The sequence below is a fragment of the Cygnus olor genome, chromosome 12 (genome assembly GCF_009769625.2).
Source record: "Cygnus olor isolate bCygOlo1 chromosome 12, bCygOlo1.pri.v2, whole genome shotgun sequence".
Classification (NCBI taxonomy): domain Eukaryota; kingdom Metazoa; phylum Chordata; class Aves; order Anseriformes; family Anatidae; genus Cygnus; species Cygnus olor.
The window spans coordinates 9,694,159-9,714,773 of NC_049180.1; the positions used below are offsets into that span (position 1 = coordinate 9,694,159).

General features: G+C 34.6%; 1 protein-coding gene across 9 annotated transcripts; it reads right to left on the reverse strand.

Annotated features, from left to right (window-relative positions):
* Positions 1-2,117: 2,117 nt before the first annotated feature.
* TERB1 (telomere repeat binding bouquet formation protein 1) lies at positions 2,118-20,528 on the reverse strand. Of its 9 annotated transcripts, XM_040571200.1 has the most exons (22): positions 19,946-19,966; positions 19,752-19,819; positions 17,583-17,641; positions 16,580-16,690; positions 16,255-16,383; positions 15,870-16,001; positions 15,303-15,363; positions 15,112-15,227; positions 14,839-14,961; positions 14,213-14,365; positions 13,170-13,301; positions 12,441-12,566; positions 11,341-11,504; positions 10,235-10,596; positions 8,651-8,712; positions 7,568-7,660; positions 6,142-6,312; positions 5,601-5,681; positions 4,044-4,157; positions 3,530-3,642; positions 2,756-2,962; positions 2,118-2,398 (listed from the first exon to the last, which is right to left on the reverse strand). In XM_040571200.1, the coding sequence occupies exons 3-22, from the start codon at positions 17,614-17,616 to the stop codon at positions 2,369-2,371; spliced, it is 2,514 nt and encodes an 837-aa protein (XP_040427134.1). In that variant the 5' UTR covers positions 17,617-17,641; positions 19,752-19,819; positions 19,946-19,966; the 3' UTR covers positions 2,118-2,368. The 9 variants fall into 9 exon arrangements, with proteins under 9 accessions (XP_040427134.1, XP_040427135.1, XP_040427130.1 ...); XM_040571201.1 differs by lacking the exon at positions 17,583-17,641 and having other exon boundaries at positions 19,946-20,528; XM_040571196.1 differs by having other exon boundaries at positions 17,583-19,819; positions 19,946-20,528.
* Between the last annotated feature and the right edge of the window lie 87 nt (positions 20,529-20,615).

Below are 20,615 nucleotides of genomic sequence, written 5' to 3' on the forward strand. Positions count from 1 at the left end.
CTGGAATAAAGCTCGAAGATTCCCACCCACCTTTGTGCATCCCTCCGATAAATTTTGTTCTTCTACTCGTGTTACAAAACAATTCCCACTTTTTTTTTTTTTTCCAAACATGCTTTCCCTCACGATTGGGCAGTGACCATCAGGCAGTTGCACTTTTCAAAGCACTAGGTAGCATAAGAAGTCTACAAGTGACATGAATGTTTCTTATGCAACTATATTACTAATAACCATTTCGCGTGCATTTCAAAGCAGTTTATACAAGAAAATACAATTACCAAGAGTGTTCGGTCAATCACTGTCAGACAGATGAATCGACTTGCACAAATTCACACAACATGTCTCTACTCGCTTCCAGTCATGACTCTTCCTTTCTGGATCTTACAAGAACGATTTAATGATGCCTATTTCAGCAATTTTCATTACGAGAGAATTAAAGCAGCAGTGGACATTGTGGGGATTTCAGCCTTGGAGATTTTCAGCACTTGACAAGGCACAGAGCACCCAGACTAACTTTGAAATTAGGCCTGCTCTAAGGAAGTTGGATTACTGACTCCAGAGGTCATTCACAACCTAAATTATTACCTATAATTAGGTAAATCGTCAATATTGTGATACTCTGATTACATCTGTTACTAAAGATGTACGTCTTCCATATTTTCTCCACTTCAAATATATTTAGGCCAGAATAATATGGATTACTAATACACATTCAGATACTACACGAAATAGAAGCTTGCCTGGACTAGCTTTCGAGTCCTTGGAAAGATACTTTGTGGAGTGCGTAACAGACCAAAATCTCCCTGATGTACACACCACTCCTTGGTGTTACTTTTGGCTCAGGTTCTGCAAATATGTAGGCCAATATTTAATTACACCACTTGGAATAGCTCCATTCATAAACGTTTATAGGATTGGGCCTTTACAAAGATATGCCTTAAGGCATCTTTTATAGGTTCTTTAATATTTTAATAATATATATTTTAAAAAGTGCAACAGCTGAAAAACATTAAAAAACTATTTATTATATCATCAGCATCATCATCGGTGCAAGTCCTTCAGTTTCAGGTTATCTTGCATGCTTTTAAGCATTTAAGCTACATCATAGTAAAAGCCTACTGCAAATAAGATGAAATAAGATAATTTATTATGGAAAAAGTTTGGTTAACTAATTAGAACAGAAATACTAAGGTTATCACTGAAAAATCAAGTTATTAAGGCTTTCACTAAAGCTTTTTATAACCATTTTATATTTAGCAGAAACAGGGGTTCTGCTCATGCACTTATATAATACACAAAAAAATGTTCCACCATAAATAGAAATCAAATAATCAGTAGCTACACTCTATTTAGTTCACCACTTAAGTATTTTACATAGGTCCATGAATGTCATCCAAGAAATATTGCAGCTGAACCACACACTATCTTCTGTCTAGAAGTTCTGACAAGCTCTATATTTCAATTTATGAGAACCTATGTAAGATTTGCCTAGCGTATTCAGCAGTGCTCAAACATATATTTGGTGCTTTCTCTCATAGATATATCCTGCTTTGTTCAGAATTATTTGCAAGCAAGAACTTAACAAAATTATAAAGCTTGTTCTACCAGTCCTCTCTCTCTGAAAGCATACAACCTTCTGTTCAGAAATACCTCTAGTATGTTGATTTTCTTGAACGTTTCCTATGACTTATATGTTCAAAATTAATAGTTATTAGCATTTATATTGTGAATGTTTCGATATCATTAGAAAGGTCTTTATGATCTTTGCAATCACTTAAACATTTCTGCTAACTGTAAGATTCTCCTAATTGTTGACCTGACTGCATAACCTCTTCTGGATGTCTGACAACGTATTCTATTTTTCTACACATACTGCACACCAAGTGCATAACAAAGTATCTTAGCTGCTGATTTCACCGATTAAAAGGGGAAAAAAAAAGTCAGAACATTAACACTTAGCAGTTTCTGGCATAAAATATTCATGAAAATATTCAATAAATCAAATAATTCAAAATATTCAATAAACCTTTTCTTGCAAATGGGATAAAATACATTGTAAAAAGATTCAAAGCAAATTAATTGTTACAAAATCAAAAGTTTAAGAATGTTAAATTAAGTTCTTTTTTAAAAAAGTAACTTTTATTGGTAAAGACTATTTTAGTAGCTATTTTAGTTTTGTTCTTTTAATAATTACATTTAAGTGAAATTTGCAAAGCATAACAATTTCTGTAAATGAATGTTAGCAGTGAAAAACATGAGTTCAAACCAATCTAAATTCTCAAAAGGCTTGTATCATTGTGGTAATACCTCTCTGTTAATAAAGCTGTTCTTCAACTTTCCGCATCAAAATTGAAAATATTCTTGAAAGATGTTATTGATGACTTTTGCTTTTTTCCTGCCTCTACAAGATAGTATATACAAAAAACGTCATGACCAATGTTGACACAGAACACTACACAATTTTAGAAAAAATTTCAGTAGAAAAATGGTTGCCACTAAACAGTCCCACATTTACCCAGAACACAGCAAAAAATGCTATCTGATCCATCCATTAACAGCATCTCTAAATTACATTGGAGACCATTCGAATCCTTAGCATGCAAAACATTGAAATGGCACAAAGACCAACCCCACAGGTTGCAAATTCTAACATCCTATATGTTTTTTTTTTTTTTGAGAGTCAAATCAGGGTGAAAAGATTAAAAATGACCTGGTAGTATATATGATTAGTAGAAAACTAAACTTTAGTTACTTGCACCTGCAACTTGTAGTATTTGCTGGAAAGATCAACGTTTGTCCGTCCTTTCTGAAATGGATAGGACCACAAAATCAAATTCCAGTGATGACCCATTTCTTTTACTCCAGTTAAAAGATAATTAATTTCTTCATCTGTGAAATCTTTTCGGATTCTTCTTTTCTTGTTTAAAGTTCTCATGTTTATATCCAGGGAGCCTCTCTCATTGTTCTGCGAGTATTTATTTTGATGTAATTAAAAAATATGTAAATTTACACAGTATTTCACATTCAGAAGCAATGCATTATTACTAGTGATGCAACCTTAACTAGTTCTGAAGAAACAATCGCCTTGTCATGATAATGATGGTTCTTCAATATATTATGTTCAGCCATTTCTTCAGTCACCCACTTAATGAAATACAGTATTTTTCTATGACATTGACACATTTATTTCTGTTGTGTCTACCTAACTTCCACCCTCAGTATCTGTTTTCTAGTCAGAACAGCTATGCCTTTAGTTTTCTACTATTTCTATACTGTAGAAATTTTCATAAGTACAAGAAAAAAGTATACCTCCATATCCACTAACTTGAAAGGGCTAACAGTAGAAAAATGCTTAACTTCTTTCAGGGACAAATCACTATGAAGTAGAATCAGCAGAGGAGGAGATGTTTTTATTATGGTTCACTTTGTTACTGGGGTCCTGTTAAGGGTGACTTCAAAAGAAAATATGCAATACACACTAATGTTACATTTATAAATATGTGAGCGTATGAGTAGGCTTCGCATAACTAACCTCATCTTCGTCAAGTGAATATATACAATTTTCTTTTAACTGTTGACATTCCTGGCTGTGCTTTTCTTTCACACATTGTCTCTTCAAGTTAGCATCCTGGTTTTTTTGGAAAGCTATGAAATTGTGAACAAGGCCACCTCTTAGTTACTCTGAACTAACCGAGCTCTACTGTAAAACTGAATGTAGTGTTGTAAAAGAACATTTATTCTAATGAACATGAATACATAAATGTTGCTTTATTAGTAATATCTAATTTTCATTAGATCTTTTTCCAGTCATTGTCATTAACGTGTCAGGATTATTTAGGTACTGGAAGCAACTCGCAAATAATAGGATTTAACCCAAAATAAACCCCAATAATACTATGACTGAAGGTACAAGAATGACTATTTAAATTCTCAGCTATTTGTCTCTAGTAGCAAGCTTGGATGCCTTTTTCAATGCCCTGAGCTAAAGGTAAAAATTGATCTTTAAGTTACTCTTGTTACAGTATTAATTTTCTGGTAATACTCACACTTTTCATATGTTGGTAGCAAGTTATATTCTTCAGGTAACTGAGTATTTTTATCATGTTCATCTCTATGGGAAGTATCAGATTTGTTTTTTCTAATCGGAGTCAAAAGAATACCTAAAAAAAATAAAAGATTTTGTCTTTTTCTTGAACGAAAAAAAAACACACAAAACACAGGTAACATTTTAGGAACTAAAATTTATGACAAGACCATCTTTTGAGCCATACTACCATCTGAAATACTGAAAAATCCAGTTAAGTTCAGAAAATATTTACTTGCTAAAGGTAATATATTAGTGTAATGAGTTATTGAGATGAAATAATCAGCTTTTCTTTTTAATAAAAGTTTTTAAACTTCCATGGCTATCATAGCCAAATTAGTTTCTGAATATGATTTTAAATATATATACATATATATATATATACATATATATATATATATACACACACATGCATCTACTAGCTGTTACCAGAAATTAATTATATAATGACGTAAACAAGGTTTTTGGAAATAGCACACTAAAAATAAATTCCTGACTGGTGGGCTGATTTTTCAGAATAGAATGTTTTTTTTAAAGTAATATTAATGTTCAAGAATTTAAGTACTGATTTTGAGAGCTTCTTCAGCCTGCTTTAAAATTCCTTGTCAGTCCTAAGTAACGGTATGGGTCACTAGTTGATGAATGTATTATTTTGACTGCAGTCGGAGCTCTGCAGGATGTACCCAAAATCACCACATTGTGAAGAAAATTCCTTGTGAATTATGCAAAAAATAGATATATTTGCGGAGTGAAGAAAAGAGTTCAAATTATAACCAACTTTTTCAATATACCATAGAATAAAATATTTTAAAAGATACATATTCCACTATTTACAAATGGACAGTTGTGCATTATAGACATTACCATTTTTTTTAGGGGCAACTGATGCTTTTGTAAGCACAGGGTTCTGAAATTGTACTGTGGAGGCTGATAGAGCTAATATTCACTTTCCCATCTCAATTTGTCAGTAATGTCTAACTCAACAACTCAGTATACAGAACAGGTAAACAAACCTCCTTAATTTTCTGATAGGTTACTTCCAGACACTTGCTCTAGTATTGTTGTGTATTTCAAGTCTACTTTTAGCTATTTAGCGCTCAGAAACCCAAGTCCTTAGCAGAACTCCAAGAAGGAACAGAAACAGAAATAGGACAACACAGCTATAGTGCTGAATCTAGGTGCAGCTGAATGATGCTGAATCTAGGAACAAGCAGCTGCACTGTGATCTGATCCTGACTACGCCTCTACATTTTTAAAATTAAGGCTACAAAACTGAAAAATAGCAGATGGCATGGAAGTAACCCTAGCAGGACTCAATGCAAGTGCCAGATAACTTAATTGTAAAGTAGTATGTGTAACAATTTTATGACTATAAATTATGCATTCTCTGACAGATTGTTGACAGAATCCACATACAATATCATAATTCTTTATCCACAGGCTCTCATGGTGAAACCCTGCAATAAGATTACTGAGATAATAAGTGCTTTTTGCATTAATTTCCAAACTAAGGCCTTACTTTGGAAATTATCCTTTTTGCTCTTATAAGTTGATGTCTCTGTATGCGATTTTCCTTTCTTTATTGGGGTCAGCAGTATTTCTAAAAAGTATAAGATAGAGATCATTAAATATGCCAGCAGACAGTAACTGTTTAATTACTTTTAAAAATTGCCTCTGTTAAACCAGAAAAATAAAAGATGCTTTTAAATAAGATGAATGCTCTTCTTATTGATCAATAATTGTAAGCCTCTTTTCATCCATGAGCATGTAATATTGGAATGAAACAAGCTTGTGGTAAAGGTCATCCATTCACACTTATTGCAACTTTATATATTCCCTTCTATTAATATTTGACTAACTGTGGCAAACAGGAGAGTTTTTGTCAAATATTCAACACCACTGACAAGAAGTACACCAGATCCTCCAAAAAAGTGGCTAGTTCCAATCTCACTTAGTACAAATCATTGATAAATCATATAAAGTGAGTAGGATACCAGAATAAGAATTTGTTAAAACAAGTTACTAAACAGTTACTAAAAAAAAACCACAAAATAAATTACTCTCATAAGCTGCATATCTACTGTTATTAGAAACAGGCAACTTCTTAAGTTCCTTTTTATATCTTTCTTCAGCTTCCAGAATGACTTTGTGATGATAGCATAGGTATGGACAACTTCGCAGCATCTTGCTAAAAGTTTTACTATTGAATGACAGACCTGCTGTTGTACAACCTGGAAAAAAAAAATAGGGCATTATAGAAACAGTAAGCATAACTGCTATAGCAGCCATCATAAAATCCATCATGTTGCTATGATCTACAATTTAACCTCCAATTTTTCATATACATATGTTAAAAGAGGTTATTTATTTCTGTATCTTCTTGAAAATACTTATTTCTTGTTTTGTGCTTGCTCTCTAAATTTGTTTTCGATGTGACCTATGGAACCAAATTATAATGCACTTCAACTCTAGAATTACTAAATTAGGCACATATCCTCTACAGAAGTAAAAATATTGATGGGATGGGAAGAAAGGGCCCCTGTTCCCTTTGCACTGAAAGAACGATTTCTGCAGGAGCTAAAACATAAAACATGTCTTTGCTTTACTTTGAAACTTTGTGTTGTGACAGCTATCTGCATTAACCTGAATAACTGATAAGCCTAACTTATGTATGAATTCCCTCACAGGAAGCCTTCTGATTTGTTTCTGAGGTCATAACCTATGCTAATATATGGTTTAGTAATTCTTAAGTGTTCTCACTGTTAGTTATGGCAGCTGAAACCGAACTTCTGTGAAAAATTTGAAGTGCACAGGTACATCTCTACAATATTCTAGCCTAAGATAAAGCACTGCTGAAACTCAGGTTGAAACTACTTGAACAACTTGATTTCATATGCCCACATGATATTTGACGGTGGACTATGGATCCATTTTAAAAAGACCATACAGATTCCACTTATAAATGCTGAGCAGCAGAGGCATTTTCATAACCTACTGATGAACTATGTTCAGGAAGGAAAATACAGAGGAACTGTGGGATGCAGTCATGGATTGCTGTGAAAGCCTCTCTGTATTTAAGAGCAGTAAGGCAGAGAAAACAGAAGGGCTTCATAAGAGTTAGGAAGCTTAGCAAGGTGAATACATAAGGGATTTGAGCAGGGCTTCATTTTTTTTCCTCTGAGGAGGCAAAGACCAGCACTTAAGTATTTCTGTAACTACTGAGCGTTTTTTTAAGCTGTTGTACGTTGTTTCTTAGTAAAACCACCTTTAGTAAAGATCCACAAATCAAGATCAGAATATGTAAGGTTTATGTCAACATTTCTTTTATTTTAGGAGCAGAGAAAGGAAAGGAAGCAGTTAAGGATTAGAGAACAGGTAATCCAACATAAGTGTTAAGATTTCTGTAATGTCAGGTTCACTTACTGATTTGGTGTCTCTTCAATGCTTCTTTTATGAATTTAGGAAACAAAGACCTAAGATATTTACCTAAACACCTTAAATCTGTCATTTTAAGGGATGCAGTTGTAGTCAAGGTACTTTTTTCTTCCTTGGTTATCTCTGATGAGAATGAATGGTGGTCTAAATAAGGAAGAAAAAAAATGCTAGGAAGAAAATGCAAGCTATCATTTGCTAGGGGAATCATGCATCAGCATACCTATATTCAATTCTATTTTCAATTTATAGATTAGGAAAGTTGAATTCACGTAACAGCAGAAAATCCAAATGAAATTTCCTGAGTTAAACGGAGAGTATTTATGTTTACATAAATCCAGAATTATGTATAATTCAATGCTTAGTTTTTATTTACTTTCCTAATGAAGCGTATCACTTCAACTTGAACACAGCAAAATAACCCTGTAAACTTACATTGCTTAAATAAGTTCTGTGAACATGATCTTTATTTAGAATCAGATACTCGAAGTGTGATGTACTGGAATACTACTTGTTATACATTTAAATAATTATTTGTGAAAAACAGCTTTGTCCCTTGTAAAGCTACCATTCTGGCAAACACTAAACTAATGAGTGATTTTGTAAATTAATTGGAGACTAAATTATAAGCAAAAATTTGATTGACCATATTCCAATTCTGAAATAAATACACATATAAAGAAAATCAATGCAAACCTGAAGAACTCTTATTCTACCACCATCCACACACACTCAAAATGTAGGAACATCTTCAGGCAAAAGTCAGTCTCACAGGTAGGTTCTATCCCCACACTTAAAAGTACAGTACAAAACCAGTAGCCTTGCACGTGTTCTATTTAAGGGCTTCAATTGTTCAGTATGGATTGCATTCAGACTTAATTTAAAACATTTATCTGTAAGACATTCAGTTGAATAGTTTAAAAAAAGCTAAAAAAATCTTACAAGAAAAAAGAACATTCTAGATAAGGTTGTATATAATATAAAATTCCAGAATTTTCAGTTAAAGAATATTACAAATAATGTATTTTGTCATCTAACTTAAAAATGATAAAAAAGTAGTGATAAAAGTGAACAAAACTAATTAAAATAATTAAGAACAAAATTATCTAAAACAGGAATATGATTAGCTATTTGTACCTGATGTGCACGCCTGTTTCATATTTCTAACAGTCTTTGCTGGTTGTTTAAATGAGCCTTTCCTTGAAAGATTAACAACGTGAACAAATTTTATATCAAGTTTCAAAACATACATTTAATTATAAATTAATACACACATTCCAAAATACAGAACAAAAAACACATTAAATATACAAAAGATAAAATTCTTAAAAAAAAAAAAGGTATTTATCCCAAGTTCCTGAGCTAGAAGTATCCAGCATGACACTATCATCTTAGAAATGTATTTACCAAATATGTGTGATTAGCATTCCTTGCAGTGCTATGCAGCATGTTTGTTCCAGCATTTGGAACACAGTACTTTCCTGGCATTCGCTGCTTTCCAGAATCATTTCCAATTCCAGTTTATATCAGAGCTACTCAGTACACATTAAACTTCCAAGGAAGTGTTCAGAATACTGTAACTTTTACCAGGTGGGGTAATTGCTCTAAAAGGTAATTTGTCATCTTCTCTTCTTACACTGAGTATCTTTTATGCAACCAACACATTCCTATGATACCATGATCATGCATTTTTCAGCATCATTAACTACCTTTGAATGCTGCAGAAGCAAGGAGCCTAATCCATGGTCGTGCTCAGGTAACTCTTGTTTTTACACATACACACATGCAAGGAAAGCGCTTTTTCCACAAAATGTATTTACTGATAATTTTGTGCTTCAAAGGTCAGAACAACAAACAAAAAAAAAGCTAGAATTTAGAAGTAGAATTTAACTGAAAATACCATGGAAAATATACTAGGCCCTTGATAATTTCTGTGCTAGCTGCAAAGTCACAATATAATACATGCTAGCAAGCTGTATAGGACCACGGTCCAGCCAGCCACATAAAGGAAGCACAACAAAAATGTGGAACAAAAAAAAAATCATAGTTTTGTTCATATTCCCACTGCCTGTCTCAGAGGACATTTCTATGTAAATGCAAGACAATGGAATCTACACTTATTCTTGCAGGTTGCCTATAATTCACTTTTTGTTTATCAGTAAGAAAGATAACCATAGGAAGCAAAAGAGGAAAATAAGCATTTGTGTGAGATAGGTGCGTAAAGCAAGAGAACAGTAAATGACTGTATTTTTCTTCCCATGCAGTGAAGGAACTGAATATAAAAGAAGAGAAACATGGCCAAAAGCTTTTTTTTTTTCCTTCTTCATAGGAACTACAATTTGAATTCTTGCAGAGCAGTTCTATAACTGCTGTTTTCCTTTTAAGTGCACATTACATAAGTATTTAGGGTTCGGTTTCATCCAAGCCAATGGGTCAAATCCTAATCTTCCAAATCAGTGTGAATTTGAAGGCAGAAGACTATGGATGCTTTCTCATCACTATGCTCAAGACCACAGAACATGGCTTGTCACAGGCTCTCTATACAAATCATCAGAAGCCTACCATTAAGAGGGAAAAATATATAAACAGTGACACTGTAGTGTCTATAACATCTAGTACAAATGCATAGCTAGTAACCAATAATTGAAAAGGCTGACATTCAATTCAGAAGTTACTAATGAAAAACAACTTACTATTTCTGCTTAGATGCAAGATACTTACTGTACTTGAAGAACAGACTGCCTTTTTTCACAACCTTCCTTTTCACTCGACTTACGATGACTTTGAAGTACACTGTCTGTCTGCTCTTCATAAACTGGCCGTGGAATATCATTCTGTTCACTTTTTCTAGTAGAAGTGTTTACTGGATTCATAGCATTCACTGTTTCATTTTTCAGGGGAGAATTCACAGCTAGAGCAAGAACCGGACCATCCAAATTAGACGTTAATCGTGGATAACGTATTTCTTTATGTGTTCTTTCTATATATGTTTCTGGACCACTAGGATTCACTTTGGGGTATTTTGGTGCTTCAACACTGTTTTCTGAAGGTCTATCAACAAATACTCTTCCTTGCATTCTTTCCTGTATTGAAAAATATTAGTAACTATATGAGCTCTTAAAAAACACAAAAACAACTAAGTAAATCTAATAAGAAGATTAACTAGGATAGATCAATCTAATCCCTGAATGAATTGAAAACCGACAAAACAGCAAGGCTATCAAAGGTGTCAAAGGGGTAGTTATTAAGTGATAGTTCCAGACTGAAGCAATGGATGTGCTACTAATACAGAACACTTGGTAAATTTTAATTAACTGAAGATCCAGACAAATAACACAACATTTGCTATTCCACACCCAGAGATACCCTCCAGTTATACAGCACAAGCAAAATAATGTAATAACAAAACTGTATTTCAGTTTACGTTCACATGTATGCATTAGCTATCCTGTCATAGCTGTACAGTCATGGATATTCCGTGCTTGTGAATATTAAACTATAAATTTAAGCAATTGGCAATTAAAATAAAATCCAACTCCTGTTTTTCCAACCTAAATGATCTCAACTTTGTAGAAAATCTATTCTTCTAATAAACTAAAATGCTTCATGAAGTTCAGATGCCCTCTTTTTCTGACTGCACTCAATACTTCTAACTTTGTATGATAGACAATAATGGCAAAAAACGCAGGTTGTAGTTTCTCATACATCCCATATCTTCCCTACTTTTCTAGCTCACACTGAAATTATCTTAAGGGTTTACACCCTATTGCTCCCTAGACTCTGAGAAGATGTGCTTAGTTTTACCCTACTTTGGTAAACATGCCAACCTCATCATGTTCTTTTTCAATCAATTTTATTCTGTGTAAAATTTCTTTTGCTTTCTTCCAGTAGTCCTGTAGACTTCTTTCTCTGATTTGCACGTCTGCTTCCAACTCATCTGCATTCTTCTCATTTAATGAACTCTCATTGATTTTCAGGGACAATTGTTCAGCTTTATAAAACATAAAGTTAATATTCCAAATTTTAATCACTGAATACTTTAATATTTATTATATTTTAGTATTCTGAGGGAGTGACCCCCCGTAATTAATAACGCAAAATATAACATCCTGCTAATCTAAATTTATACATACACATTCATACACTTCAAAGATAAACTGCAATTACAAGAAGCAAGTGCAGCGTTTCCATTAAGTAATCACTGAGCTTGCAACTACAGTTGTTACAACCTGTTTATAAAATTATGTTTTGTTCTAAATCACTTTATTCAGGACAGCTCCTTCACCAGTATGGCTTTTAAAAATAAAATACCTCCGTATCAATGGAGGCTGAAAAGTACCATATTCCCTCAGTTGTACACTTAAACAAAACTCTCAGATACACTTTTAGTGCAAAAATCTAGATACATGCTTTTTACTGATTAGCATTGCATAATACCTTCAGTGCTATAGGACCTGAAGGACAAGGTGTCTTTCTGCTTCATGGGTAGTATTACACAATTAAAAAACATTAAACAGGATGCTTCAAAATATACCCTACTTTAAAATTAAAGTTCACTATTTTTAATATGGTAAAATAATAGTAGCCATGGTGATTACAGGCCTGATTATCCATTGGTTTAGTCTCTAAATGTACAGTGGTACATACCCATGAACAGAGTACTAACAGGGTATGGAATTATAATATTTTGTACATTGTTTATAGACTGAAAGGGTTTTATGAATTGGACCTAGATATATAGGTTACACAAATGCTTTATTGCAATACCATTGAAGTTTTTACTTTTTTTCTGCCTTCACTGCAGAAAATAATCATCTTTGAGTACACAGAATTACAAAGCTGCTACAGTTAAAAATCAGTTAGAAAGTCAAGAAAACTTAAATATGGAACTCATCTCTCATTTTAAAAGCAGGAACAGTAAGCTTACTCATTTGTTTGCAGTTTTGCAGCACAAAAGTAGCAGCTTTGTTTAGTTCCTCGTCTTGAGACTCAGTTAGTACCTGAATCATAAGTGGAAGACCATTGTTCTTAAGCAGTTCATATTGATTTTCTTCTAAAATAGAAAGTTGAAAAAGAAAATAAGTTATTGGTAACCTCATACACACTTAATCTGAAGTAATTTTAGAAGCTTTAATACCAGTAACTTCTAGGGAAATTCTGGAAAAAAAAAAAAAAAAGAAAAAAAACACCATTATTATGGATTCAAATATGCTGTAATGACCCTACTAACCAGGCTGCAGCAGAAGTGCTCTAGATCACACAGGATGATTTGACCGTAGTTCAAATCTATTGCAAGAAACCTGAGGAAGGACCAAGCCAAACTACACGAGTCAAAAATGTAAGCGCTACTCAGCATCAACTAAAACAGCAGCCTAAAATTTTATTGTGATCTCATTTGCAGTCTATATTCATAAAATTGACAACTTGATAAAAATAGTTTTGTCATCTAAATTTAATAAAAGCAAAGGAACCCACAAAAAAAGAAATTATTTTGTCAGTGTTGATGTTTTAAGATGTTTTTTTCCTGCATATTAAGTACACTACTTAAAAGAACATTCCCTCACATTTCAAAACCTTGATCAAATGTCAATATTGAAGTAATGTATGAGAATTTAGCTAAAAAAAACAAGGTAGAAAGAAAAAAAAAAATTCTTACCACAAACCTCAGTACAATGTCCAATTGTTAGAATAATACTAATTTTTTCTCCTGTATCCAAAGTGTCATTAGACAGCAGGTTCAGTAGCTCTGACACAGTGTGATACTTCGCCAAAGCACCACCCATGGCAGCTATTATGTTAAAAACAAGTTGAAGAAAAATGAACTAGACAATAAGTATATAGACACCATTCAAGTCTGAAATTATTATTTATTTATTTTTTAAGAGAACTCTCTATAGAAACTTGGGACTCTAAAAAAAGCCTTGGGACTGCGCAAACTCTCGTTTCTCATTTTTCATTTCTACACTTCAAATGGCCACACCTCTACTGGTGTAGTAATACTACCCATGCCATTCCCCATATCCAACACTGCCTTTTCCCCCAAATTGTACTCTAGAGTTGTGGTAGACCTGACAAACAAGGACTTTGCAATGTGCAAGTTGTGTAGACCTCTGCTGAGTTTTCTCACATCCTTCATCAGTTCCAGAACAGATTAAAAGAGTAGAGTAAGGTTTGATTCAGGGTATCTGCCATAACAAGAGCTAGGAACATTCCTGGTAAAGAGGGCAAACTCTTCCTGAAACTGCGAACAGCACTGCTAGTGCACGCATACTCCTAAAGCTTACAAAGCTTATTAGCCTACAGGACAAGCCTACAGAAGCACAACTCTAACTCCAGAATCCAAACTTACTGCCATGCCTAGTTCTCAGCTTTACTTACAGAAAAATAGCACCAGCAACTTCCTTTTAAATTTTAGTATGGTTTAAATTTCAGTAAGTTTATTTTAGTAACAATAGCAAAGTAATCCACCTCAGATTAACTGAATCATTCAAAATACAAGTTTGAATCTTAAAGATTTTGCAATACAAACTGGATCTGTGTGTGTATATATATGTATACATACATACATATATATATATACACATATGTAAACTAATGGCCTTTTAGCATCCATTCCTAACACTTTTCCACCAAAACCAGACTTTAAAAAAATGCATTTTAGAATTATCAGAAATAAGTGGCAGTGGTCTTTTCACTCACAGTCATTAGCAATGCAGGCATCCAGAGTCTTTGTTACTACTACTGCAAGTTTTGTGCTGGAGTGACTCATACAGGAATCATGCATCAACTTGATGAGAACTTTAGCTAAGGTATCCAGTCCTCCAACAGAAACAAAGTATTTCTGCACAGTGGCTTAGTAAGAGAAAAAAAAAAGTTTTTAAATTGTTTTAACATTTTTTACACTCACCACAATTTATCTGTGCACATATTAATCACTTCCCTTCCATCCATACAAAGAAACTAAAGTTGGATATATATCAATCTTGAGAAATTGTTCTAATTGTTTTTTTAAGATAGTTACAGAAAAAATATGGATCTGACACATGCGTATAAATGTTTTCAGAAATGTAGTAATGAAATATTTTCAAACTACTTCTAATCAAAAAAGCTCCCAAATAGTTTTTACCAACCTCAGTAATTACAGCCAATGAGGCTGTTTGTGTTCATAAGCACAAACCAGGGGAATGGAGATAGTCTAATCTAATTTTCAGTATAAAAGTTGCAAAAACAGTAAATGTAGTGATTGACAAAAAGAAGAAATCAAACATTTAAGTATAAAATGAAACTTACAAAAGAAAACCGTTTAAAGCTTCAGCTGTACTTACAGTTATTTGCAACTGTGAGGCCAACAAACGAACAAATAGGACGAACTATCTCAGGCTCTGTGCAACTTTCTAGCCATTCTTTTGCATATGGAAAAACTGCACAGCAAATGCTTTGATTATCTTCTGGGAAAATAAAAACAAATAACCCCAAGTCCAAACATAATTTGGCGAAGTATCACACTGAAACTTCAGTTGAACAATAAACATGAACAGAACTTACCACTTTGGAGAAACACTTTAAACATTTTTCACAATTTTAACAGCAACACTTACCGTTCTGAGGATTGTTAACGCAGGCACAGAGAGTACTGCAGACTGAAGACCACAGCTGATAGCACTGATAAGTATTTTCATCTGACAGATTCATCTCAGATGTGGAAAGAGTTGTTCTGTTCAGGAAAAACAAAGGAAACAGGTCCTAAATATTCTATCATTTTTCTGTTTGAACAGCAATTGTTTGTTACCTGAATAACTGTAGCAGAAGACCAATGCAGCCTGTTTCTCTGACGTAAGTTTGCCCATATTCTAAAAAAGAAGACATACCAGACTCAGAAGACACATGCAACTTGAAACAAAATCCTGATGCCAAGTTTAATTTATATATTTCCATTGTATTTCCATTTCCTAAGCAGATATGCCCCCCCCCCCCCCCCGAAAATGACAGAAAAACATTGGCAAAAGTGTTTTATTTTTCTCTATGTCTAACTTTTTCAGAAGACTTTTGTCAGAAACTCCTGGTTTGCGTATTATGTTGTTAGAATGAAAATACTTTCTGCTACTTAGAAAATCCCAGTAAGCAATTACTTACTTATATTTACTTCACTGACAGTGAAGACCTTAGAGGTCTTTTTTCCAACCTAAGTGATTCTATACTTCAGTTTCATTGACATGCTATGATTCATCTTTTTAAGTTAACCTCACAAAAGCATTACTCATTGAGTGTTCCAAATTTCCGTAACGTAGATTGGCAAACAGAAAAAAGGAAACCATAAGTAAAAAATTGGTGTTATAATACAGAAGAAAACACTTACTGTTATTTGAAACCAGTACTAAGATGACATAAACAGACGTTCTTTTCAAGTTCACACCAGAATCCTTATTAATTAAAAATAAAATGAGGTCCTCAAACAATGCAGAAGTACATAAAGATTGTTGACAGTAAACTGAAACCAGAAAATAAAAACCATTAAGTCCTAAAGCAAGCCTTTTTTTTAAAAAAAAAAAAAATCTTAAATTAGTTTGATAACACAGTAAATGAAGACTTAGTTTTATCTAAGACATTGTGAGGGCCTATAAAGGGACTTAGGGCTGATTTTTGATGGGAAAAATAATGAAGAAAAAAATGGAGAAAAAGAACAAGCAAAGGTATAATATGACCATGAGTAACTCAGAAATATACATAATAGTATTTATTACCATTACTCTCTATTATAATTCCTAACGTAAATAAAGCTGCTTCCTTTACTATGCAATGGACACTTGACTTTGCAAGATCATTTATAAACCTCAAACCACCAATTTCTCGAAAATATTCACTTGCTTCACCTACAACAAACAGAAAACAAAGAATAAAAATTAAAATTTTGCTTTTGTTTCTGTGTAAGATGAAAATCTTAAGATTTTATACCCTGTCAAATCTTACGTCTTTTAGCTAACTTATTTTCTCCCCGCATTGACAGTTTCTTAACATACATTGTGAACATAAATGGTTATGTTTTTTTGAAGGGAAAATGATTCTTACTGTTTTGTTGACAAATTGAATAAATAGTGATCAAAGCCTCTTTCTGAGATAAAGGGCAGTCCATCTGGTATTTAAGGCATTCAAGCAGTAAGTTCAGATCTGTTTTCATATCTAAGAGTAAACAAAAAAAGCTTCACATGAAGTGTTATCTTTTCTTTATACAAATTTCATTTAGCGTTACATTAAACCAGCTCTAAAATGTACCATGGATATGTATTTTAAAGAAAAAAAAGCAAGCAGAGCTACACCACTTTTGTCCATCTATAAATAACAAAACTACTTAACCCAAAGTTAACTATTTGAGCATGATTTGCTTCACTAAAGTAACAGTCCCATGTTAATATTTCTGGCTTTTAACTATTGTCAGTATATGTTATAAATGTCAATAATATTTAGCAATTTATATCACACTTACCAAGTTCTCCAATTGCAAATTACATTACGTCTATTTAACAAATAATATAGAACTATGAACGTCTGAGTGAATTAGGAACAGAATCCAGTGGAGGATTAGGCTAAATGCCAAGGCTTGCAATATGGCATTTATTTAAACAAGACTGAATCACTTACCTCAACCGTCAGCATCTTGAACCAGGTCATTATGTCAGGAAGTTAATACAAAGCATTTGGGGGTGCACCTACGTACAATCTTAAGTAGATAAATGACTATAGAAATCTGTTTCTTGTATTTTTGATGTAATAAAAAGACTTATTAGATAATTATTTCCTAACTTGACAAGAACAGATATCGTATTTTTCAAATACTTTAGGTTTTGTGTTTCTTAAAGAAATTAAATAGAAAAAATGTGTAAATATTAGCAGAAAAGGGTGAATATGTGGTGGCATTATTTACTGTTTGAATAAGGCAAGAATCCAAAAATTTGTCAACAAGGAAAAAGAACATTTCCCCAATAGTTCACCCTCCTACAACTTACTTATCACAATCTACTAAAACTTTGTAAAATAGATTCAAATAAATGACAAATATTTTCAGGTATCTTACCACACAGTGTTTTCTGCACGTTTCGATTTTCCATTTTAGGTTGTACCCCTGTTCTTGTTCTACAATGGCAAGGAAAAAGCATTTGCTTTTTGTTTAGATCAGCAGTTTCCATAACATATGGAATATAAGTTACATATGGAATATAAGTTAAATATTTTTTCTTAAATTACACCCTTTAACAGCTTTCAAGTTTTACATTATTACCTGACACACAAACAATTTAATATAGCCTTGCATGGTGAAGGTTTCCTTTGGAAGTATCCTGTTTTATAGTGATGCTACTTATAGTTGCGGTATGTCAGCAGCTTTGAAAGTTAACATTTTACAAAAATAAAGTGATTCCATGCTGCCATTGTGGGTCACCACAAAAAGTACCTGGCATTAAAATATATCTAGCTCTGTCATTGATCACAATAAATGTCCTCAAATTTTCCTTACAAGAGGCTACCAACTTCATCATCAGACAAGAAGGGGCAGCACAATTACCAGATAATGACAAATAAGCAAGTTTCTGACATCCAGTATAAAACAATCCACTTCCTACCACTGCTACGTGAGCCAACCACTAAACCATAATTATATTGCTTTATCAGTAATGATCAAAACCAAAGACAAGAATGCACAGGAACCAAGACACTGATTATTTATTAAACCAAGACTTTATTTTAATTAACGAAAGAAATTTTAAATAGAACACGTAAATCAGAAAAAGCCACAGCATTGATTCTACATAAACCTAGCATACCAGCATTTCCAATTTATGTGAACAGCAGAGTGAAATTCAGGCTTGGAAGCAAAAAGATGGTTAAGGCGTGTTGGCAGTCCTTTGCTGTTTATGCCAGGCCACAACCCTATGGTGTATTAGGATGAACTGAAATCTACCCTCAAATCCACTGTCTGCCCAAGTGCTCAAATACACCATTTCACTTCCCTTATCCATGCTTCAAGTCCCAAATGTGATGAAAGGTCAATGCAAGTGTCACAGTAACCTATTTAAATATCTCAAGAATGACTTAGCTCCAGGTAGAAACTTTAAATCAGTAATAAAATCAGCTTAATAATGGATTAGTTATCCTTCTCAAAGTAGAGCAAAGGCTCTAAGAAGTATCAGTGTCATCTTAGTGAAAACAGCCAGCCCTGCTTTCCAATTAGAGTTACCAATTGTCCCCATTCCTGCCCCACTTCCATCAGTTTAAAATGCTCCATATATATCCTTACAGTAGCGGGTTTTGAGAGGGATAGGGTAAAAAGGCTTCAGCTTCCTTTACCATTTCCAGAAATGATAATACATATGCATTTCTCTGTCTTGCAAATCTAGTCTTGCCACAACAGCAGAAAGCTCACAAGTCTTCCTCACCTCTTTTTTCCCCTACTGACACCACCCTGCTAGCCCAGAGCAGCCATACGCACTCCCTGCAAATTCTTTAACAAAAGAAAAGCTACAAACATGAGCTCGCTTTGGAGCAAATTTCATTTCAGTAAAGTTGGATTAAATACACATTTATACAATTAGTCTTTCATATAAGTAGCATAGATTTTAAAACCCTATAGAAAGGATTTTTTAACCTTAATTGGATCTTTAAGACATAAAGAAGGTACAGAAAACAGCATTTATAAACCAGCCTACATTAACATGCAAATAGTTCGATTCCGCTGTTGCATCACGGAGCAAAGCTGCAAAGATAAATAACAGTTTGCTGCAGCAGATTTTTGGTAAACATCACAAATAAAGGAAAACAGAATAACCCAGTAACGATCCTTTCAAACCTAAACAAAAAAAAAATAATAATCTAAAAAAAGCCCTGGTGTACTCATCTGCGTGCTCAGCAGCATCAGAGCACCTGACGCATGGCAGGACTGTGAGAGGAGTTTAGCGGAGTGCTGGGCCTTGGCTGCTGGATGTGGGCCCCGCAGGCATACCCGGGTGACACCAGCCAGCCTCAGGCCTGCTCTGCCTTTTAAAAACCCCATGGTCAAATCCTGTCTGGGTCATTAGTGTCCTGTGACAATCAGAACTCAGGCCAGGAAAGGACGCAACCACAAACTTCTGAGAAACACGCTGTCCAGCGTGCCATAACAGGCCTCTGATGTCTTCCAGAGCTGTTTGGGAATTCACCCCATTCCTCTTCCCTCTCAAATAAGTCACGTATGATTCATCAGGTTCATTACCAGAGTTCGACTCTGAAGCAGCAGTCATAACAAGTGCTCCAGATGATCCCGAACATAAAAAGTGGAGACTACAAAAAGGATACGGGATTAAAACAAACAAACGAGAGCTGAAACCGCAGAAGCGTTCTTCTGCCGGCTGGAGGGCGGGAGGGCTGTCAGGAAGTGGGGAAGAAGGGCAGGGGTTCATTCGCTACCTGCTGACCGGCGGCACCAAGCCCTGTCAGCCACGAAGGCGGCCCCGCCGCCCGGCCCGGCCGCCACGCCGCGGCCTGAGGAGAGCGAGGAGCCGGCCGCCCTCAGCCTCAGCGCGGGCCCTTCCCGCCCAAGGGCGTGGGCAGCTCGCCACAGACCCCGGGGCAGCACCGGCAGATGGCGTTCGTAGCCGCAGCGAGCCGGACAGCCCCTCTTAACCCTCTCTGAGCACCACCCGAACCTTAGCGTGGTTCTAGTCTAAGGAGAGGGGACGAGCAGTTTGCACTGCGGCTCCCTTTCCATACTCAGCATTTGGGAAATTACAACTACACCATGAAACGCATGCGGTTAATTGTTACCTGACATTTGCCAGACACAAAGTGGGGGGGAGAAACCATCTTGTGCTAGATAAATACTGCTGAAACAAACCAAGTCTTTTGTGAGCATAATCTTTTCCCATAACATCCTCAGACTGGCTCAGTAAAGGGCACTACAGCTTTGCCTAGGTCTCCCCTCAGTTACATCCACCTTCAACCTTTTGCAACTCATCCCCCTCAACCTGATTAGCAGCTTTAATGAAAAAAAAATCTCTGCTGCAAACCAGGTAAGCCAATTTGTAAATACCACTTAATATGCAAATAGCTTTTTTTCTAACGAAGGTAGCAAAAAGTT